Here is a 24,177-nt window from a genome sequence, read left to right as displayed (position 1 = left end):
CTGTCTCCCCAACTGAGAGAGCGGGGCTGGAATCTACCATAGGAAATTGACTCTACACGTCTGAACCATCCCATGATCCACCCTGCCAAAGTGTAGCCAGCGTATGACCCAAGAGGAAATGATGGCTTCTCTCCCCAATGACACACTAGACCTGATCAAGACCTGGATTTCCCGGGCCTAGTTCTGAATCATAGGAATCAGCTCAAAACTGTTCATGTTTCTCACAGTGCATACAGGAAACAGTCAACCAGCAGAGAATCGAGATTCATCACTTTTGAGGAATCAAATAAGATGTCAAGTAGAGAAAACTTATTCTCTACAAAAAAGGGATTTCAAAGAACTCTAAAAGCATTTGGCAGAGAACAGTACTAAATACATGTGTGAAAATAAATGAGTACATAGACCTTTTACATTATTATAACTGACTAGAACCAAAAGCAAGAATGTTTTGGAATTTATTTACATCATTAAGAAATTCCCAATTAACACAGTCCTCAATATTTCAGAATTTGTGATTGTTTGACTATTTGACTGTGGTTTGATTTCAGGGTTATCTTTTCACTCTCTGAACAAAAGTGGTTTCCTATGAAAATTAATAGTGTAAACAAATGGTTTGAAGCATCTGTTTATTATCATATAATTTATATGCTAAGTATTCTTATCTATTAAATTAAAGCAGGTTACCTAAAGACTTTTCTAGATAATACTTCATTAGCCTAATTATAATGGGTACATATAGTTGAAGTAATAAAATGGACATCTGTTTTAAAATTCAAGCCTTTTACTAAATCAATCTAGCTTTCATATTAGTTTCAATTACTGAGGTTTTACATGGCAAAAAAAAACCCCACAAACTAACAAAAAGAAACTCCATTTAAATAGGAAATAAAATTTTCTATTCTTACCTTTGATGTTCTCCATTCCCAACCATCACCTATCTGCTGTGAATGTTTGATGAATTCTGCACAATAATGCTGGAACGTTTTTTCTCCAAAGAACTCATCTTCTTCCATACTAAATGATAACTGCAATACAAAAACTAAGCATTAGCATCAGCTGTAGAATGAATACTGAAAGAAATTCTGCTAATTTACTTATTTCTTTAAACAAACCAAAATTTGAAACATAGAATAGAAAAATAAACTCAGAGCCATTCCAAAGAAGTTTTGTTTCTATCTTTCTCATCCTATCCCCTTCTTTTAATCAGAAAGAACATGTGATCAACATGGAAACCCAAAACCTAGATTTATAAACCAACACACATCTATGGTTCGAAAAGTTTAGTTTGTCCATAAATTTAGTTTCAAGAGCTTTTATCTCACCTCTTCTAAGCTGATGTTTCCAACCTCAGAACTTCCTCCTGTACCTCCTACCTTAGCTCTTATGTAAAGAATAGGACAGTGACGAGTGGAGCTGAGCTGGTCTGCACACTTTATTAGAAGAGTTCAACTCACTAACAATGTTCTAAAGTCTAAAAATATTTGTTTTTCAAGGTGTAAGGTTATGACCACCTAATTAGTTACCTACTATTGGGTCTACAAATGTGACAAATCAAGGAATACCTATATACTTATTATATAAATCTGTCCAAAACATAAAGCATTCTTTATAGAAAGAGAATTTTAGAGCTAGTAGGAAACTCACAGATTATGTTGTTCAAGTCTCTCGATGAGAAAAGATAGACCAAGTAAATTCCCTCATTCTCCTCATTAGTAACAAGCATCATCAGGTCAATTAGTACTTGTTGACCAATTACTTTGGCAAGTACTATGCTAGACACTTCACATTCCCATTTAGTCCTCACACAGTCCAAAAGGTGTTACCCCCATCCCTCAAATGAAAAAAGGACAGTAATCTGCTCAAGAATATCAATGAGAGAGGATTTAAAACCCAGTTTGGCTCCAGAGCCAATGATCTATCTATAATATCTGAGTCCCAGTCCAGTGTTCTTTCTTTTTCTTTTTTCAGTAGTTTCAGGTGTTCCAGTGTTCTTTCTGATTATTCAAATTTAGTATGACTTTTATAAGAATTTGTTCATTCATCCAACAAATGCATATTGAATATCTACTAAGTAGTAAGTACTGTGCCCAGATGAAGGCTAGATGTGGAAAAAAATATATAGTCCTTGCCTTGTAAGAACTCATACAGTAATGAAGGGAAATAGGCAATAAAAATAATCACAATAGAAACTCTCTTAACCAACCTCCATTCAACCAATTTTGCCAGATTAATGAACACAATGTCCATTCCCTCCATAAAATGACTTATATCTACAGGATTCTGATCATCAAGTACCTCTACTCCTCTCAGTTGAAGGTATGCTCACAAACTACATTCTTGTATTATAAGTATACTGCAATTAAATGTTATGCAAACCACACCAATAAAATATAAGTTAAAAAGATAGACAACTATTATTTCTAAGATATAATGCCTTGGAAAAATTGTATAAAGGTAAGTCTCCATAAGAAAACCAAACTGCTATTGAACTAGCTATGGACAATGCAACTGAAAAATTTGGTGGTGGGGAAATCATACAATTCTGCATTCAGATTGTTGCATAAAATGGCTTCAGTTCTTCATTTAAATCAAAACTTTCATTTAAACCAAAAATCCAGAGGATGCATTCTGGGCTCAGTTTAATCAGGGATGAACAATGAATTCCAATAAAGTATCAACATTCAAAGACAATGCCTTGGTCATAAATGAAAAATTTGGCAAGTGAATGTCTTTATACAATTTAATATAAATTGTATGTATAAATTGAAGTAAAATATTTCAAGTATGCATGTATATTATTTTTAATTCTATCTTTAATCGACTTCCTCAATTAATTAATTGCTCAACTCTCATCTTACTGCACTGGAAAAGAGGACTTCTACTTAAAGTCTATACAATAATGAAGACATGTACAGATTATAGTTGGCACAAGAAGGGTCCCTCACTCAGGAGGGGAATGTGGGAGGGTATGTGTTATGCAAGAGTCATCCAGGAAATGGAGAATCAGACCTTGGAGCTGAAAAGGTCAAAATAATAAATCGCTGCAGGATCTATGGAACATGATCTGAGGGGCACAAGCCTGAAGGCAGGGAGAAGAGTTAGAACCTGCAGCAGTGATCTGGGTGAGAGGTCATGAGGATCTGAATCCAGGTAATGAAAGAGAGCCGAAAGAATAGGCATGCTAAGTTATGGAGAGAAGCCAAGATTGATTTAAGAGATTTGGAAGTTGTCTGTATAAAAGAGACAAATGAAACAGTGAGGATGAATATTACTCAGTTCGAATGCATATAGCAGATTCTTAATATGGCTTCTGGTGGATCATGAATGTTTACACTAAATTTTGCATGTACATGCCTATCTATATTTGGGGGGAGAAAGATTCTATAATTTTCTACAGATTGTTTAAATGGTCTTCACCAAAAAGTTAGGAATCTCTATGAATAGTGAGAAGAGTGTGTTGAGAAAGAAATCTTTAGAACACTGGGGCATTTAAGGAACCTATAGAGCAGGGGTGTCCAAACTGCGGCCCACAGGCCAACTGTGGCCCGCAATCCATTTTTAATTGGTCCGCAGCAAATTCCAAAAATATATTTAGTTTACTTAAATAAACCAGGTGAGGCAATATGTACTTTACCTCAAGCGAGTGGCCCGGCTGTTTGTGTATTTTACCGCATATGGCCCTTGGTGAAAAACGTTGAAAAAAATTTGGACCCCCCTGCTATAGAGGAAGAGGAACCAACAAAAGAGCTAGAGAATACAAAGTTAGGCATTAGGAGGAACTCCTAGGAAGGGCAATGGGATGAAGGTTTCAAGGGAGTAGAGAATAACTAACAAATAACCAATAATGTCAAAATAAAAGAGAGGCCTGTTAAGAAAAGGACTGAAAACATCCACCGAACTGACAATGGAGCAGTCATTGGTGCCTGCGTGAGCAATTTCAGCAGCAGTAGAGAGAAGCCAGGCTGTGATGGCCTAAGGAGAAAACTAAAAAGAAATAGTGAAAACTTTGTCAACTTTTTTTCAAAAAGCTTGGTTGAAAAATACATACAAATTGGGGACAGAAGTGGCACATAGACTTAAGGAAGGATTTTGTTTTGCCTAAGAAAGGGGGATATCTGAATATACATTTGAGCTGAGCAAAGGGGGTAGGGTTGAGATGGAAAAGCTGAAAAAAGATGAATCAATGTCCTAAAGGGGTTGGCAGGAGATGTGGTCAACAGCACAGAAGGATGGATATGAACAATACAATGGACACCTTGTCCCTTGCAATGGGAGGAAAGGCATTTGAGGATGAACACTGAACATAAAATTTAAAGTTTTTCGAACAGGACCCAAAGTTAGGGAAGACAAAATCTGATAGTCACAAGATTTGTTGATGCAGGGGCAGGCAAGATGGGCTAGAGAAGTGATGGGATAGTGATGAAAGGAGAAATTTGAGAAAATGAGTATCAATTTGAAATGCTGGTGAGAGCAATGAGAGGACAGCAAAAAAAGATGAGCAAAGAGAAGTAAAGGCCCAGCAAGAGAAGTAAAGCTCTCCAGGTTGGAGAGCCTGAATTGGTGGTGCGATACTCTGCATAGCGTGGTTGCCTTCAGGAGCGCTCAGATCCTCAAGTGTGGGAACCAGCAGAGAAGGCCACTCGACCATGCATGCAAACTTGGAGTTTTCTGGGTTGATTCAGTGGAAGGACCTGGTAAAGAGGAAACAGTATATGCTAGTGAGATTAGCTCAGAGGTTCAGAGTAGGTGGAAAAGGAAAAGATGCCAAGAGAAGGTTTAAGGGGATGGGCAAATAAGGCAGTATCGTGGAAGATTAGATATCAAAAAGGGCTAAGAACAGCTGTAGTGAAAGGAGGGAAATGAAAGAATGGGAAGACTATGAGATTTTAGATCTTGATGAAGTCTCAGCTGTGGCCACGGAAGTGAGTACATAAACTAGCTTGCAGCTGAAGGTCACTGATGTTTAGGAAGTCAAAAAACAAAAACGAAAAAAACAGTCTTATAATGTTTGCTGTTTTCCACATGGACACTGAAATCACTTAGGATTATCCTGACAATTGGTGGGGCTAGAGGGCTCTTTAACGAGTATGGAAGATCAACTGGGAGACTTGTAAATGAAAAGGGGCAAATAGTACAAGAAAGAGCACAAAGATAGTAAATGATACATAATCTACAGCACCAAGTCCATCAAGATCACAAATAAACTAACCCATGTGCTCCTGATGAACCAGAACAAATCCTTGGATTCCTTCTCAAGATGGCACTAAAAGCAGCCGCTACCAGTGGACAGGGACAACACGTGAGAAGAAAACCTACCCCACCATATCTGATAGAGCTGAACTGCAGGGGCCTCAAAGAAGCAGGGATATTTACATGAGGCTGAACAAGCAGTGACCAATACCCTGAGCCTTGAAGGGTGGAAGAAAAAGCCGCTTCCATTCAAAGGGTTCCAATATTTTTTTAAGCCAAGTTTCCTTTAAAACTAATTGGTGGAAGCACTGATCTGTGAAGATGTTAATTAACATCATGAGAGACAGAAGTATGGAAACTGATCACCATCCCCACCCTGAGTATTTACAATGCACACTGTGGTGAAGAAACTATTAACTCGGGATTTCTCATCTCTTTTGACCATAGATTTCTTTTTGGGGGGAACGCTTTTTAACAACTTATTTCACAGAAGGTAGTGAAGGAAATAATGGGTTAAGGCTTTGGGTAAGTTTGTTTACTATGGATGTGTGCTCCTGAGATCATAATGGAAAATCTGAGGAGGTGGGGGAACAGTGGGAGAACAGGTTTGGGAAGAGAAAGCACCAGGTACAGGAATGTAAGTACAGAAGAGATGATAAACTGCAGACAATAAGCTACTGAGGCAGTCACTAAATGTTTCTGAGATGTGAGATCTCCAGGTTACGCACAGAATTCTGGTTGATAAAGTGCTTCAATGCAGGTACAAGTTGGGAAAGTGACATCTAAGAACACACTCAAAGGAAGAACAGGAGCTAACTAAGCAAAAGGGGGAACTGAAGGGAACAGAATGTGTAAACGTCTGTATATAAGAGAACGTTTGATAATTGAAGGACTCTTGTTTGACTGAAATATAGAGGTAGAAAAAGGGTGCTGGGAGAACTAGTGCTGATGTAGACAGAGCTCAAAAGGGGTTTGAAAGCGGGAATGAACTGATCAGGTCTGCATTCTGGCTTCCAGTGGAGACTACAGGTCTTGCCTGGCTGGATAAAGACCAGTTAAAAGGCTCTTAAATGAATCTGGGAGAGACATAATGATACTAAACAAAGATTGGCAGTAGGGCAGAAGAGGGAGGAATTCAAAAGACTTTTTGATGGTATACTCATTAAAACAACTGGTAGATCTTAGTATGCAAGGGATGGTGAGAGAGAGGATTGAAGAAAGATTCCCAGCTTTTTGCCTTAGGTGATGGTATACTGACTGAAACAAGGAACCCTGGAGGAAGAGAAGCTTTGGGAGTGAAACGAGTTTATTTTAGCCATACTGAATTTCAGTTATAAATGCCTATGGCATTCCCAAGTGATGATATTTAGCAGGCATTCTGACATGGATCTGGAACTCAGAAGGAAAGAGAAATCTGGGCTGTAAATACTGATTGTAAATCAACATTACACAGATGATAACAGAACACATTCAATCATTCAGGGAGCGGATACAGAACTAGACTAGGAAGAATGAAATGGTGCAGTCAGAGAAATAGTTTTTCCAACGACATGATGGCCCTGACACTTACTGAGAAGTATGCAATCAAAGAAAAACTGAATCTAATTCATAAAGAATATTAATATATTTTGGAATATGTTATAAATTCCAAACAAACCCTTACTTAATAACAAAATTGAACTAAGTAAAAACACTCCATTCCCTAAGCCCTCTGGTTACTTGAGGTTTACTGAACTATTCAAAATGTTAGCTGAAACATAAAATTTCACTCAATAGCCATAGTTTATCTAATTAACAGCACTGTGCCACTAGCAAGATGACTGAACATCAAAGCACTAATTAATATTTGGTTGAATACTTTTAAAATTATCTAAGACTAGGCTTTGCTGAAGGATGTTACATACAATAATAAAAACACTTATGGCTTGATTACAAAATTAGGAACTATACTATATTAAAATGATATCCATCTCAATTCAAATCATGATAATGTGTCATAATGAAATATCACTGAATAATTATTCTTTTTGCTCAAGTAAGAATATTTCAACTCATTAAAAATGGAAATATAATATAATCAACATTTTAATGTGTACTTTTCAAGTTGTAATACTCTGGTATTCTACGAAGTTTATATACTAGTAGAGGCAGAAATTAGAATCTTATAACTTCCTATTATGAGATGGTTGAAATTATGATCAAAAATGGAAATAGCCACCACTGCAGCTTATTAAGCAACGACAAGAATAATCCTTACTTGATAAAGGAAAAACCTTAGACGTGAACTATGTTTCCAGACTGAAACAGAACACAGGTGAACTCTCAGTAAAAGAATGAATTCTAACTCTCATCTATCCTAAACAATGAACCTCTCATATCTTATTTTAAGTAAAAGTTAGAAATGAGTCAGAGCCCTTTCATGTCATAAAATATAAGTTGTTTATACATCTGTTTTGCTTGAGTCTCTCTTGCTAAACAGTTGTTTTATATATTTTTAAGCTCAAACAATCAAACCCTTTTTTTTTTAACTGTTTCAGCAGATTAGAAAGGTAGAATAAATATTTTATTCTCCCCACCAAGTGAAAGAAGTCTTTCTAAACTACGGTTAGCCCTAAGACTAGACAGAGTAAAGAAGCTTATTCTGCTGCTATTAAATATATCTTTTCAGAAAAGCAGCCCCAGTGAATTCTAGTATCTTGTATAATCATTGTTCAAATGATCCTTATTTAATTAAAAACAATTTTTTTCACTACTACTCTCCATATTTTGTATGTGCTTTTTAATCTAATGTGTAGAGAACTGATACGTTTTTTTGGTCAGAGACATTTCTTTGGATGAATCTATAAATCAATGTGTATCCGGGTCATAAGGAGACTAAAACACTTTAAGAAATATAACTAAATTTCCCCAGAACTTAAGATCATTTATAAAAATGTGATTATCACAGAACATACTATGCATATACTTCAACATTAAGGATCATTTTCAACTAATAAAAGTAAGCAACTTCTTGTCCCTCCTTGCAGCAATTCTACATTATAACTTTAGATTTAGTCTCTTTCCTAACAAAACACGTAATTACTAGCTAGAAAGTTAAACTCAACCCATTACCTTTATGAGAATTTGGTTTGAATTCATTTAATTAGTTAATCACTTACCTAGCAGGGTCCTTGGGCAGTGGTCCTCAAATTTTAGAGAGCAAAGAAACACCCAGGGTACGAATTTAAATGTGGAATCCAGAAAGATGACCTCATTCTGAAGGCCCCAACATTAGTATTTACAATTAGCAGCAGAAATGACTTTTGAGTAAGAATCATGGTAGAAAACTGAGACAAAAGATGGTTCATTTTGATGGGACTAGTGAAAGGCCTGGATTTCAAGGCATTTGTCAGCCCGGGTGGGGCACAGCAGGCATGGCCCAGGTAATCCAATAAATAGGGAAGCAGCAAAAGAGGAAGTCTGTTCAGTCATGACAGCAACAGACTCAGTGCTCCCTCCTTGTCGTTTCACTGAAACACATATCCCAAATCAAAGTTTCACTGGGATACAATATTGCACCTGGCCTAGAATTGAGGGGATTGTTATTGGTAGCTGAGCTTCCCTTGCTATGTCTGCAGCAGGAGCTCCACTTAGGAAGAGGATAAGAAGGCATCTCACTCTCCCCCATTCTATAGTTCCTTCAGAAAAATGAGCCTGAGTTGCCCCCTCCCCTACTGGCTTCCAATGCCCATTGGTGATTTTCTTTCAAGGCAGTTGTCTTTCAATAATATAATGTCCATGGCCAGAAGTGGAAGGTGAAGCCAAGGGGAGCACTGCGTATGGTGATGTAAAGTCCACCACAGGGAGCTGTGGGAACAGATGAGCCTCAGAATGGTGCTGTCTCACCACTACCCCTCCTCTCCCAAGTCCCCAAGCCCTATAAATTATTTCAAACCACACAAAAACACGCCCCTCATTATAGACACAGGAGCAAAAGATTAAACAATAGGAAAGGAAGGACCTTCCCTGAGCACAGAAAAGATCCTAAATTTGGCTGAACCTGTCAACCTGCTCTCCAACCTACCACTGAGAGCAAGAGTCCTCTAGCATCTAGATGCAGTGAAGGGGACGAAGGGAGTTTGCTCACTACGACCAGGTCAACACCATCCCTACATAAGTCCCTCCTCTGTCAAAATGAGAAAACCCAAAGCATCAATAACAGTACAGGGCCGATAAGAAGCTCTTAGACCACAGAAAAGAGGAGCACTACCATAAAGAGGAAGAGGGAAAGCATGCTTCTGAAGCAGGCTTACACTGGGAATCAGGGGGAAAACTTAGAAATATCGATTTTACACTCCCAACTGAAAAAGAAAAAGGAAAATCCAGCCTTAGAGGTACAAGAGATATTCAACAAATAGGAAGGTAAAGAAAATGATCAACACTATGTCAGAAGCTATAGACTCGCTGCTAGTCTAAACACAGATAACAGAGCTCTGTGTTTGCTTTTTTGTTTTTGTTTTTTATTGGGGAAGGGGAACAGGACTTTATTGGGGAACAGTGTGTACTTCCAGGACTTTTCCAAGTCAAGTTGTGATCCTTTCAGTCTTAGTTGTGGAGGGCACAGCTTAGCTCCAGGTCCAGTTGCCATTGTTAGTTGCAGGGGGCGCAGCCCACCATCACTTGCAGGAGTCGAACCGGCAACCTTGTGGTTGAGAGGACACGCTCCAACCAACTGAGCCACCCGTCCACCCTAGAACTCTATGTTTTTAAAATACACTACCAAGAACCATTATTTTGTTGGAAAAATAATAAATAAGCAGCTGGACATTTTTGTAATGGAAGTGACATTCCCTTTAAATTTTTCTTCTTGCAAAATCTTCATTGAAAACTGGATTAAATTAATGAGCCTTCTTATTTCCATAAGCTTTTCATTAATTCACTCAGCACCTACCACATCCTAGCACTTGCTGTGTGTGTCCTTACAGGAAGGAGTGTCAACATTTTCCTGAGGAAATCAGAGAAGACTCCAAAAAAAAGAGAGTATGGAAGACTTAAGTTCCATTCTTGAAGAACTGAATTTTGAAATTTGAATAAGGGCCTACCAAGTAGAGACAAAGGCCTGCCAAAAAGATGAAAGAGATCCTACAAGACAAGGCCTGAAAAGTGTATGCTAAATTAAAAAAAAAAAAAAAAAGCAGCAGATAGAGCATAGGTTGAGTAAAGTATAGGCAGATAAGATCCAAAGGTTCCCAGCATCAGGAGGCACCAGTTTCAATGAGGATGTTCAGAAATTAGTGGGATCGCACTGGGTTATCACAAAGAGAAGGGGTTGTAGTTTCTTATTGCTGTTTACTGCTCAGGACCAAGGTATAAAAAGCATCTTACAATATATGAGACAGCCTCATAAAAATGCTAATTAAGCCCCATTTGAAAAACATCCGGAAGTAGGTTGGGGTTTTAAAAGGTCTGAAGAACTTAACCCTAGGGTTTCTTAGCTTATTTGTGAGATCTGCTTTCACAATCTGCATTTCACTCACTAAATATTTATTTCCAAGGAAGCTGTGTTTCTCCTGAGCAAGTGATATGTTGCCCTCTTTACTTTGACCGTTATGAAGCTCAGACCTTAGCTGTGGTCCACCTTTAACAATTGTACAACTTTTCATAGTATATATTTCAGTATAAAACATTCCAATCTCATCTCTCTATGAAAGCTTCATATTTTCTTTATTTTTTATGTTATTATATTATGTGTAGTTTATAAATCTCAAATACTTTTAGAACCAAATAGAGTATAAATTTTAAAACATAAGCAAGAGAAGTAAAATGGAAAACAGAAAGAAAACTAGAATCATCCTGGGAGTATTTAAGAGACTTTTTAAAAAGAGAATAATATACGGTCTTTGCCCTCAATAGTTTGTAATCAAATTTGTAAGAAAAGAACATTAGAGAATAAAAGACAGCAAAAACCAGGGATAAATTGTATAACCACTGTTTAAAGAATTAGTATGGATTAAAATAATTAAAATAGCATGTATTGAGCTCTTACTATATGTCAAAAACTGTGTTAACTTGTTAAATTCTCACAGCAACCCTATAAGGTAGTTACTGTGATTTTCTCCATTTTATAGAGGAGAAAACTGAGACAGAATAGTTCAGTAATTGTCCAAGGTAACACAGCTGTTAAATCTGGCCACTTGACCTAAGGCAGTCTAGAATCAGAGTCTGTGCCCTAGAAGAGTTACATTTCAGATAATACAAGGATTATAAGAGGATATTGAAAGGCAGAGATACAATGTAAAAAAAAAAAAAAAAATGAAGAGGATGGCTTGGGCATGGGGACAGGCAGCGAACCTAGGAAGAGGTTGAAATGAGGCAGAGTAGGCAGAATCTGAGAGTCTGAGAGTCTAGTCTGGTCAAGATGGCAGAGTAGGTAAACACTGTGCTTGCCTCCTCTCATGACTATATCAAAATTACAAAGCAACTACAAAATAACCATCACTGAGAATCGCCTCAAGTCTAGCTGAACTGAAGTCCTAAAACTAAGGACATACAGAAGAAGCCACCTGAAGACTGGTAGGAGGGGCAGAGACACATAAAGGCTGGTCCCACACACACATGTGACCATTAAAAATCGGGAGGGACATCTCAGCTGAGGAGGAAACCCCTCCCCCCCAAAAGGAGCAAGGGGTCCCAGCCCCACACCAGGCTCCCGAGCCCAGGGATCTAGTGCTGGGGAGAGGAGTCCCCATAAGTCCTGGCTGTGAAATTCAGAGGAGATCGTGGCTGAGTGAGACAGAAGGTGGTTACAGTCCCAGGCATTCCTCTTAGAGGACCCACACATGGATTTATTCACTGACGGAATCACTCGTTCTGAGCTCCAAAGCTGGGGCAACAGCTCAAAAGGTATCAGGGACATATGGAGGAACTGAATTGTCTGGCTGTCGTGCGGGGAGGCCTGCGAGGTCTCTGGTCCCGCTCCCCACATAAGAACGCAGGACATGGTGAGGCCAAAAAGGAACACCCATGGAGCCATAGATGGGGGAGTCATACCACTATATTCTCGCTGGTGGCTGGGTTGGAGAAACATGAAACAGGAGCCATACAATTCTCAACCCTCATTGCTCCGCTTGCAGGCTCAGCCACCATCTTCTTGCTAGCCCCCATTTTCTGCTAGCGTAGCCACAGCAGTTATATTAGTGGCAAAAGGCTCACTGGTTACAGCTGACGGCCAGCTAGCCACAGCTGATGGCCATCCAATCACAGTTGATGGCCATTTACTACCTGAGCCAGCACCTGTCTATGTGAGGCCAAGAGCCTGGAAACTGCTTTTTGGGGTTCTGTCCCCACACTGGCTTCACAGCAAAGCCTGGAGTGGCATCTTTCTCCCAGACACAAGTGCAGAAGTCATTGTTCCTTTGTTGAGCCCTCCCCACTCCAAGCATGCAGAAACAGGTGGGTACTATATCTGAGTATCCATCAATCTAGCTAACATAATGCCGTTCACCTTCCACTGGTGATTTCCTGAGATCTGGCCCCACCCAACTTTTAGGCACACCCAAGCCATTTCCAGTGGCTTTTCCATATAAACAGCCTTTCTTAGCTCATTCTGTGGACTTTCCTAAAATCTCTCAAAGGTTCACAAACCCGAAACGAGCAGCATCTGGCCTCAGCATACCCCATACCTCTTGCTATGCAGCCCCAAGCTGAGCATTAATGGCAGCTGGCCTCAGTTTCGGGATTAGCCTCGCCCAGGCACTTTCAAGCCCAGCACAAGTGGCAACTATCTGCAGGTTACTTTGTATCTCATACCAAGTGGCCCTTGGAAGGGCTAAACTTGGCCTGCAACAGAGACTCTCCCAAAAGATTTCAGACTACAACAGAGCAACACCCAACCACCTCCACAAATGACACACCCAAAGGGCAGACTGGGCAGGCACCAGACCTCTGCTAAAGCAAATACTGCTCCATAGAGTCAGCCTCTGCACTATAGCTCCTCCACTGTAGTCACAGCCAGTCCTCACAACCAATCAGCCTGAGGGTCAACTGACATGTAAATAGCAACCAAGGCTCAACTACAACAGGAGGGCATACATAACACACAAAAGCAATACACCTGGAGCAACTGGCTCAGGGGACCAGGGAGACTGGCCACTGGGCCCTATTGGACATCTACTACATAAGGCCACTCTACTAAGACTGGGAGTCATAGCAGTCCTACCTAATGCATAGAAACAAACATAGAAGCAGCCAAAATGAGGAAACAAAGAAATACACCCCAAATAAAAGAACAGGAAAAAACTCTAGAAAAAGAACTAAATGAAAAGGAGGCAAGCAACCTACCAGATACAGAGTTCAAAACAACGGTTATAAGGATGCTCAAGGATTTTAGTGAGAACTTCAACAAAGACATAGCAAACATAAAAAAGGACATAGAATGCATAAAAAAAAGAACCAGTCAGAAGTAAGAATACAATAACTGAAATGAACAATGCACAAAAAGGAATCACCAGCAGAATAGATGAAGCAGGGGATTGAGTCAGCGATTTGGAAGACAAGGTAGAATAAAACACCTCATCAGAACAAGGGGAAAAAAATAAAATGAGGATAGTTTACATACGAGACCTCTGGGACAACATCAAGCATAACAACATTCATATCATAGGAGTATGAGAAGGGGAAGAAAGCAAGGAACTGAGAACCTATTTGAAAAAATAATGACTGAAAGCTTTCCTCACTTGGCAAAGGAAATAAACGTACTCGTACAAGCCCAGGAAGTGCAGAGAGTCCGAAACAAGATGAACCCAAATAGGCCCACACCAAGACATACTATAATAAAAAAGGCAAAGGTTAAAAACAAAGAGAGAAACTTAAAAGCAGCAAGAGAAAGGCAACTAGCTACTTATAAAAGAGCTCCCATAAAACTGTCAGCTGATTTCTCAACAAAAACTTTGCAGGCTACAAGGGATTGGCATAAAATATTCAAAGTGATGACAAGCAAGGGCCTACAACCAAGGGTACTCTACCCAGCAAGGCTATGATTTAAAATCAAAGGACAAAAAAGGACCTTCCCAGGCAAGAAAAAGCTAAAGGAGTTCATTACCACCAAGCCAGTATTACAAGAAATGTTAGAGAGACTTCTTTAAAACAAACAACAACAACAACAACAACAAAAATCAAAAATATAAATAAAACAGCAATAGCTACATATCTATCAACAATTACTTTCAATGTAAATGGATCAAATGCTCCAGTCAAAAGATAGGGTGGCTGAATGGATAAGAAAACAAGACCCTTACATACTCGTAGGCTGCCTACCAGAGACTCACTTCAGATCAAAAGACAAACACAGACTGAAAAGTAAAGGGATGAGAAAACGGTATTTCATGAAATATGGAAGTGGAAAAAAAAAAGCTGGGGTAGCAATACTTACAGCTGACAAAGCAGACTTTAAAACAAAGGCTGTTACAACAGACAAAGGACTCAGTAATCCTATTCCTCAGTATTTATCCAAAGAAACCCAAAACAGTACTTCGAGGGGACATGTGCATTCACATGTTCATTGCAGCACTGTTTACAATAGCCAAGATGTGGAGGCAGCCTGGGTGTCCTTCAATGGATGAATGGATAAAGAGTAGGAAGTACATATATACAATGAAATATTGCTTGGCCATGGAAGGGAATGGGACCTTGCCATTTGCGGTGACATGGATGGGCCTAGAGGGTATTGTGCTAAGTGGAGTATGTCAGACCGAGAAAGACAGATACAATGTGATTTTGCTTATATGTGAAATCTAAAAAACAAAATGAACAAATAAACAAACAAACAAAACAGAAACAAACTTATAGATAGAGAACATTTTGATGGTTGCCAGATGGGAGGTGAGTTGGGGGATGGGTGAAAGGGGGAAGGGATTAAGAAGTACAAATTGGTTATTACAAAGTAGTCATGGGGATGTAGGGTATAGCATAAGGAATAGAGTCAATAATATTGTAATAACTATGTATAGTGTCAGATGGGTACTAGATTTATTGGGGTGACAAGTGGGAGGCAGTTTGCGGGGCAGGGTGAAAAGGTGAAGGAATTAAGAAGTACAAACTGGTAGCTACAAAATGGTCATGGGAATGTAAAGTAAAGCATAGGGAATATAGTCAATAATATGGTAATAATTAGGTATAGTGTCAGGTGGGTACTAGACTAGTCAGAGGGACCATTTCTTAAATTATATAAATGTCTAACCTCTATGCTGTACCCCTGAAATTCATATAAAATATTGAATGTCAACTGTAACTAAAAAATTCAAAAGGGGGGAAGTGAAAAGGAATAAGGTTTAAATTTCCAGGTATAAAACAAATAAGACATGGGGATGTAATGTACAGCATAGGGAACACAGTCAATAATATTGTGACAGCATAGTACCGTGTCAGAGGGTTGCTGGACTTATTATGGTGATCATGTTTTTAGATATATAAATGTTTATTAACTATGAAGTACACATGAAACTAATATATTTTATGTTAGCTATATTTTAATAAAAATTTTTAAGATGACTAAAAACAAAAGGTCTGAGTATAGATTAAGAACACAAGAAAATGGGGGAAAGAGGGAGAGTTTATAAATAGCCTTAAAACTCTAAAGGGATTCCAATTAAACAGTGGGCACAAGAAACCATTATACGTTCTTTTTTAGAGAATTTTTATGAGTTTATTTGAGCCAAACTGATGGCATATGCTAGGGAGCAAGATCTCAAATGCTCCCTAGGTTCTTGAGCTCAGAAGAGATGATAGTTTTCTCCAAAAGCTATTATATGTCGAAGTTTCCTCCAAAAGCTATTAAATGACAGTGATAGGAAATAACCCTAACTTCAAATCTAAATTCATAGTAGTAAGTGCTCCTATGAGATCAAGCACTTTAAGGCCTCGGATGCCAGGTACATTCCTGGAGTCTCTGGTTCTGCATAGTTTTCAGCAACCTGTCCCTAATGAGTTTGGGTAGGATTTACTCTCCATTCCCCTACTTTCCATTGTTTTACACCTAGCCTTCTCAGCAGAAGACATTTGTTTCCAAGGAGTAATCACCAAATATTCCCTATGGCACTTTGTTGTTGTTATGGTCCCTTAACTATGTTTATGATTCAAACACTGCCTGCAGAGTCTCAAAACACATCTCTAGGCTTCAAAGATATTAATAATCAAATCAAGCTCTAGTCTTAAGAAATCTACTTATATAAACTTTACCCTACTTGTTTTCCTTAAGGGGTTTCTTATCTTTCTCAGAAATTCATAAGCATCAGGAATTGCTGTCAATTCATAATTTGTCACAAAACATTATGCCCAACTTGATTGCCTCATCATTAGCACAATCTCAGTTAACCTTATGCTCAATAAAAGGAGAGGGGAAGTGGGGAGGGGAGCAGAGAGGGAGGGAAAATAATCTTGTAACATCTATATCCAAATGAATCCAGTTTAGGACTAGTGTAAACTGTTGCCACTAGTTTCTTTAGTTTCCTCTATTAAAATATAAGTAACAATTCTTAAATCATGTAATTTCAAAACTTTTTACTTGAATTTCTCAATACTCAACATTTAGTTTTTGGTCAAGTTTTCATTTTGTAAATGTTTCCTCTTGTCCATATTTGACCCTTCAAAAAGTAAAAAGGATTCTACTTGGGGTCCTATAATGTTGAGTATTACACAGGGTCTATGTTTTCCTAATGTGAAAAGTACAGCTTATGCTTTTGCCACTAAAGAGTGGAGGCCATTGTCAAATTGTCATTTTTAAGAACTTAGAAACATGATTCATGTAAGTAAACCTGTGACAAAGATTTATTGAACTCAAAATGAAGGAGCAAGCCAAATGGTAAAAGTTATAAAAATCTTGGAAATAGGGCAATACAAATACAACCTGTAGGAGTAGTTTTTGTCCCAGAGGAAAAAAAAAAAAGCATCTTAATTAGACAAAAATTGTAACTGCACAGCCTGGGCCCTAAACAATATTAATGTCAAGCAAAAGTACAGTCCCCTAAATAATTAATTCATCCTCAGGTGGGCCTGTTAGACAAGACTCCGTTTTGACTTTGTAAAGACATTTAGCTATCTTTTTGCCCTTTCTGAAATGTTTTTAATTTTTACCATAATAAATGTTTCCATAAGTTAACTATTCCTGTATCCCCTACCCCCTACCCCTCCATTCAAGCTTTCATATACTATGAGAAGATAGGCTACTCGGGAGAAAAAAAGACGTTGGTTATAAAGTTATTCCTCCTGGTAGTGAATCTGATACCCCCCGAAGTTAGGTGGGACCTGGTCTTTGAAATCGTCAGTAATTTCATATCCATTATTTCCAGGTTACAGGGATCAAGACCTGCTTATGTTCGTGCAGGCTTTAAACACACGGCAGTAACTACGTATGTCGAAGGTGAGGTCTCCGTAGTGGCTCAGGAGTGCCCCTGGCTGAGCCCGATCGCCGGCGATGGGGTGGCACGCACCCTTGCACTCCAACCCCCCCACCCCACGCCCCACCCCTGCAACCAGCAGCCCCCGAGCTGCGGCTGCAGCGCAACAGCAGGGACCAGGCCGGCATTTCACTCGCGGGAGCCCCTTTGCCCCGGCCTTTTTGTTCAGGACTGGCTGTTTCCCGCCCACCCACACCCGCCCTTCCTCCCATCCCAGGAGTGGAGTGAGGACGCTGCGGGAAGCAGAGCCGGGAAGGGGCGGCCTACAAAGGCTGTGGGAATACTCACCCCGCTCCGCTCGGCCCCTAACCCGGCCGCCCAGCCCGCAGGGGGCGGGGCGACGGGGCTGGGGGAAGGGAGCCGGGGAGAGGTACCCTACGCTGAGCAAGCTACCGCCCCACAAGCGGCCTCAGGTAGGAGAAGGATGGGCCCCGGGAAGCCTAGGGGCGACGACGGAGGACCAGAGCCACGGCGCTAGGAGGCCCACCCGCGGAGGACCCCGGCCCCTCCCTCTACCGCCGCCAGGGGCGACCGAGTCGGAGCATGCGCACTGCGCCTCCCGCGCACCACGGGGCTTGGCTCACGCAGGCAGCTGGCGCCTTGGGCACAGTCCCTGCCGGGGGTGTGACCTTCTTGCTGCGGGCGACGTTAGTCTCCAAGTCCCCGCCCATCACCTCACTGTCCGTGCGGGGAACCAAAAGGCGGTTGTACCCTCTGCTCTGCACCTAGGCGGCCCGCTGACCGGGGGGGGGGGGGGGGGGGGGGGGGGGGCCTCAAGGCCCTCAGCACCCTCTCCTCCAACAAATACACAAATATCTGGAAAATTAAAAGGGTGACCAATTGAGAAAGGGTAGAACTAGACCAGGGCTGCGCTATGCGGTGCCACTAACATCTCTCTAAGAGGTTGGAGAACTAGGCGGGCTACTGTATGCTCACTGCAAAACAGTAAACACCACAACAATTAAGCACAAGCACAGCTAACCCCCTTTAAAACTAAAGAACCGAAGTAGAAGTTAGGAATTTGAGAATTGACAATAGTACCATCTGTGGCACATATATCAGAAAAGAAAATCTAGTAGCAGAATTAAATTGGGGAAAACGGTGAAAGAAAAGACTAGAGAAAGATACAGGAATATTAAAGATGATGGAACTTAAATACAGAAAATGCAACAGTAGATATCTGAGAGAAAACTAGCACCTGCTCCTTTTCACACAACAGAGTTAAACTTGTGTGAAAAGAAAAGAGTAAACATAGGCAAAGAAGTGAAAGGAAAACCTGCCTTCAAATGTACAGAGCATGGTTTTGATCTTGTAAGACAGTTATGTAAAAGTCACCACTGGAGAAAGCAAAATGATGGGTATACAAGACTAATGTACTATTTTTGCAATTTCCTGTGAGTCTATATTTCAAAATAAAAAGGTCTTAAAAAGGGACAGAATACTGATCAGTGGTGACCAGGGGAAAGGGCTAACTAAAAAGAAGCTTGACAATAATGTTGAAAGATTCTGTAGGGTCTCCGATGGGCACTTGTCTTATTAGGGAGACCACTTCAGGGATGGTGTAGATGCCTGATCACTGCGCTATACACCTGAAGCTAAAACTGAATAATAATGAATGTCGATTATAATTTTATATATATCCAGTGACAAGAAGTGGAGTACAGCATTAGGAATAGAGACAGTGGAAGTGTAATGGCTGTGTGCAATGTCAGAGGGGTAGTAGATGGGGGAAGGGAGTTATAACTTTGTGAGGGATATAAATGGTAAATGTCTAACTATTACATTGTTTTGTACACCTGAAACTAATAATAATAATAAAAAAAAGAAGTTTGAGGGAATGAGGGGAGGGAAGGAGGTAATGGAACTGTTCTATATCTTAATTGTTATTATTTATTATACTACTGTTTTGTTTACCTAAGCTAATAAAAGGGATAGATTTTACTACATGTAAAATAGTTTAAAACTCAACTTTTAAAAAGAAACTGCTAGTCAAGATGAATTTCCTAACATGTTAGAGCAACTATAGATATAAATTAGACATTTTGTGATCAGTATGGAAATAAAAATTGTGTTCCATGACTATAATTCTATATACATTCCTTAGCTTAGAGCTTGTCTTATTTGATCATTCTATTTTAGAGAATTTTTGTTGCCAAATTTAACATGTTTTTATGTGTTAAAAAGAAATAATAGACCCAAAATGGAGTCACTTTTGCTAAGCCCACCAATACTTAATACCTAACCTAACTGCAGTTTCAGGGAAAGGTAACCTTACTAAAATAATCCACTCTTTTAACTTTCTTGTCCCACCCTGTTTTAGCTATAAAAACCTTTCATTTTGTACAGCTCCTCAGAGGGCCCTTCTAGTTGTTACCTAGAGGGGATGCTGCCCAATTCATGAATCAATAAAGCCAAGTAGATCTTCTAATTTACTCAGTTGAATTTTGTTCTTTAACATACGGAATTAAACATTTTTGGAAATTACTATATGTTTCATTTGATTGTTAGTAAGAGGCATATGTACTTACAACATGTAAAGTTGGGGACTTTGGCATGACACAGGGATTCCAATATTTGTATGAAAAACACAATGAAAGATTGTCAATTTTTAATAACAATCTATACTGCTATAATTTTCTGTGTTACCTATAAAAAAATAGAATTATTTTGAAGGTTACTGAAAATTAGTTACAAAAGTCTTAATAGCAAAGGATAAAGTTAATGTAGAATCTCAACAGCAAGGTGCTGTAACTAACAATGTATAGCAGTGGGATTGTGTAACTGTGTTCATATTTTGAGGATCCTATTCTTGAGGGCCTAGTGTGTACTATGAAGATTATAGCATGTTTCAGGAAATAATCCATTTGAACTGCCTGAAAAAAAGATTGAAATATTTAAGTAAATTTTTATATTTACTGTATTTGTTTTCCAGTGTTCTTGGTTGGATTTATTTATTTATTTATTCATTGCATTTGAGGACATTTGGGAACTGTAACGTGTGTTTTAAATTTGTCAGGGGGATTCATTGTTTGAAAGGATCACTCTGCCAGGGATCTAATATTACTTGGGATGCTTCCCCCCCACACACACTGGAATTCTCGGGAGGACCTTTGATCTTTTATTTGGGGGAGTATACAAAAAAACTATGCATGTCTATAACATATCCTTCTGGGTTACTAGATTCTAGCCTTGTTCATTGCCTTTGAGCTATTTTGCTGTTCTTTGTTAAGTTATAGATAGGTTATAGATATGTATGTAACTTCTGTCCAATCTGGTAGTGATTATAATTGACTCCCCATCCTACCCATGGAAAAATCAATTATGTCCTATTTTGCCTGGTTTCCTCATATTATATGTATCAAATAGATCCTTTAACATGTGTTCATTTTTATATCTGTATGAAAGTAATGATTTTATCTTTTAAAAAAAATGTATTTTAATAGAGGTCTGAAAATTTGTACCTAAGAACCTCACAGAAATAAATTCTCACTGTGGCCTTTCTGTCCCAAGATTCTGTCCCAGGATCTCTGAAAGGAAAGACAGTCCATGGTCTTTGGAGGCATAAAAGGACAGTTGCCAGGCAAACCAAACTCTTGACCAAGAAGGTGTGAGGCCAAAGAAGAAGAAATAAATAAGAAAATAGATCAACAGAAAACTATCTGTGATAAGAGAATATGCAACACCTTTGGCATATGTGGAGGAAAAAAAGAGAGTCCAACAGGATATTTGCAGCATCCTGTATCCAGACTCTATTGATTGGAAAGCAATAGGTGGAGAATACAGAAGTAACTACAGAATCTCATAAGCTCTTCAAAATTTTTGGTTCAAACACTCTGGGCATTGTAGGCCCCAAGTTAGATTCCTTAGAACTATGCAGCAAGATGTCTTCAGACAAGTTCAGGATGCAGCCCAGGAAGCTTTTGTGCAGATTTAATTCAGGAAGCTGCCCTACATTCAGACCAAATCATAAGTTGCTCCTGAGGCAATGACTCCCTTTAGGCTGCCACTTAAAATAAATAACAATAACATGCACTTGCCCAGCCCCTTTATCTGCATTATCTCATTGGAGAGACAGGAGGCACGCTGTGGAAAGGGGACCAATTTGGAGTCAAGAAGTCAGAGCAAACTTTATTTCTGACACTTATTTGGCATGTAAATTTTGGGTATGTAAATTGTTAGCCTCTCTGAACCCTAAGATCAATATTCTATAAAATGGAGTTAGTAATAATCTCCGCTTTGCCGAGCCGTGGAGAACAAAAAGACATACATTTGCAAATTTATTGGATTGATATATAGAGGCAATGAAATAATACAAACATTAATATGATCATGTAGTCTGTGTTTTCTAACACGAAAAGAAGGCCAGGTACAAAACAGTGTATTAAAGTATGACCTCATTTATAGTCCTGTAGAAAAATTAATAACCAAAAATGAATAATGGCTATCCCTAGGTAAGGGTATTATGAATGACTTTTCTTTTATACTTTTTTTGATATTTCAGCCTTAAGGAAAACTAATGTGTTATCTATGTGTTAAACTTTTCATAATAAAAATGAAGAATGCTATCTTCAATTTAAAAAAATTAACATCGATGTCTGTGACTTTAAATGGGAGCAAATTATTTATGATCTTAACATTACTGACTATGTATTTGACACAGAGAAAGGAATGTTATCTGGGTATAAATTATATCCTGTTATTCTGTAAAGGGAATAACAATGGAGGTAAGGAGGTCAACTTCAAAGGAAGAAAAGCCAAAATGTGATGGCTAGTAAAGGATGATTATGGGACATTCCAAATGTATAATTTCCTACCTTCTGCAACTCAGAGTTGGCTGTGGATAATGCCCCTGAATGGTTCAGTCTTCCTCAAATTCGGGGACTGATAGTATAAATATGTAGGCATAGATTTTAAAAGGATATAAAGAGACATCCTTATTCTATATGTATTCAATGTACATTAAAAGGCATATGAGGGAACATAAATAATGGCAGGAAGAAAGAGGACACCGTTAGAAAGGTTCAGTCCCATTGTAATCACATGTTATTGGAATGCTAAATGTGGAGTGAAACAGGCCGCAGTTGAGTAGTGTTGCTACATTTTTTATGTAATGTTTGACCATTTTGTATTATGAGGCTTTTAATTATTTATGCTATTTGGTTTATGTGATAAAGAAGAGGTAAAGCTTATTGTCATATAGACTTGTCTCTGATATTGGCTCTTAATACACATACCACACCCTACTTGTAATAGTCTGATGTTCAGCCTGGTCGATGGAGAAAAGCTGGGATTTTGCTTCACTGATCCATCATGATGGCCTCATGCTGATGATCTGTAGGGTGATGTAACAGCCCACCAGTGAAGAACAGCACTCAAAAGGACCAGTAAAAAATTGCAATGCCTTCTTAGATGCTTAGGAGTTTTGCTAATCTCAATAAAACTGTTCAGCCAGAGGTTAATGACTTGTGTAATGCTTGGCCTAGAGATTCCACCAATCTGAAGCTGCCTACGGCTCTAGCCAGGCAGACAGGGGTGTGGGCAGCTGTATGGTGTTAGAGGACATCTGCCTGGAATAAGAGCATGAACCCAGATGATATGAAAACACTCCACATGTGAGCTGCACCCTTGTCACATCACTGTATGCTTTCAATAAATGCCTTTGCTAAGTAGAATTGAGTTACGTCATTTCTTCAGCTTTCAGAAATCTAATGCCAGTATGGACTGGCATATCCAAATGGCGATATCCATCCAGTCAGCAGTGTGGTATACAAGTCCAGAACTCAAAGAAGAGATCAGGATGAATATATATATATATATATATATATATATATATATAGTGGAGTTATCTCCTATACTTACTTAACTTATATTCACTCTACTATATGTGCTTGGCAAAAAAAAGAAAAACATATTTTTTCTTATAACATGGTCCTTAACTGCAAGCCAACAACTTCATCTGGTATTCAACTCAAGAAACAACCTTCTGTTCCAATAGCGGAGGAAAACTGGCTCTGTAGGATTTCATGATTGATAGCATATATATTCAAAATCATGTGTACAGTATTTTAGAGGAGATTTTTCAAAGGTAATTTTAAGTCTACTCTATTTTTGCCATTCACACTGACTTTAGATCCTAACCCCCTCAAAAAAAGGCACTCCCCTATATCTGGGTATCATTGATTCACAGGTGACAGTTGCAGGTGTGGTCACAGAAGATACTATTCAAGGAGAGTATATAGAGTGAAAAAAGAAGAGATCTGAGAGTGGTATCTTAAAAAACATCAATATTTTAAAAGGAGATTAAGAAGTACAAATTTCCAGTTATAAAATAAGTCACAGGGATATAATGGACAGCATAAGGAATATAGTCAATAATATCGTAATAACCTTGTATGACAGATGGTTACTAGATTTTTTGTGGTGATCACTTCATAAGGTATAGAAATGTTGAATCATTTGTTGTATACCTGAAGCTAACATAACATTGTATGTCAAGTATAATTTAAAAAATAGAGTCAAAGAGCAGAGGTGGGGTGGGGGAAGGTACATAGCCCAC

The 24,177-nt window shown here is 38.9% G+C and overlaps 1 protein-coding gene and 1 long non-coding RNA gene across 6 annotated transcripts in view; one reads left to right on the top strand and one right to left on the bottom strand.

Moving 5' to 3' along the window:
* The window catches only part of ATG10 (autophagy related 10), a 330,308-nt gene that overhangs the window by 197,916 nt on the left and 108,215 nt on the right, over positions 1-24,177 (bottom strand). For 4 of the 5 annotated variants that reach the window (XM_088796595.1, XM_088796597.1, XM_019746380.3 and 1 more), the window contains one exon: positions 906-1,025. In XM_088796595.1, coding sequence (XP_088652721.1) covers positions 906-1,025 — 120 coding nt within the window. Of the gene's footprint in view, positions 1-905; positions 1,026-17,909; positions 18,012-24,177 lie in introns of those variants that run through there. The other variant, XM_088796598.1, reaches the window with a different exon arrangement.
* Positions 17,901-23,293, top strand: LOC141570686 (uncharacterized). Its single transcript, XR_012495063.2, has 2 exons — positions 17,901-18,034; positions 21,132-23,293. It is a non-coding gene; the product is annotated as an uncharacterized LOC141570686 (long non-coding RNA).

This window comes from Rhinolophus sinicus, chromosome 3, assembly GCF_057876585.1.
Source record: "Rhinolophus sinicus isolate RSI-liver-muscle chromosome 3, RSI-T2T, whole genome shotgun sequence".
Taxonomy (NCBI): Eukaryota; Metazoa; Chordata; class Mammalia; order Chiroptera; family Rhinolophidae; genus Rhinolophus; species Rhinolophus sinicus.
This window is presented reverse-complemented; position numbering and strand designations above follow the sequence as displayed.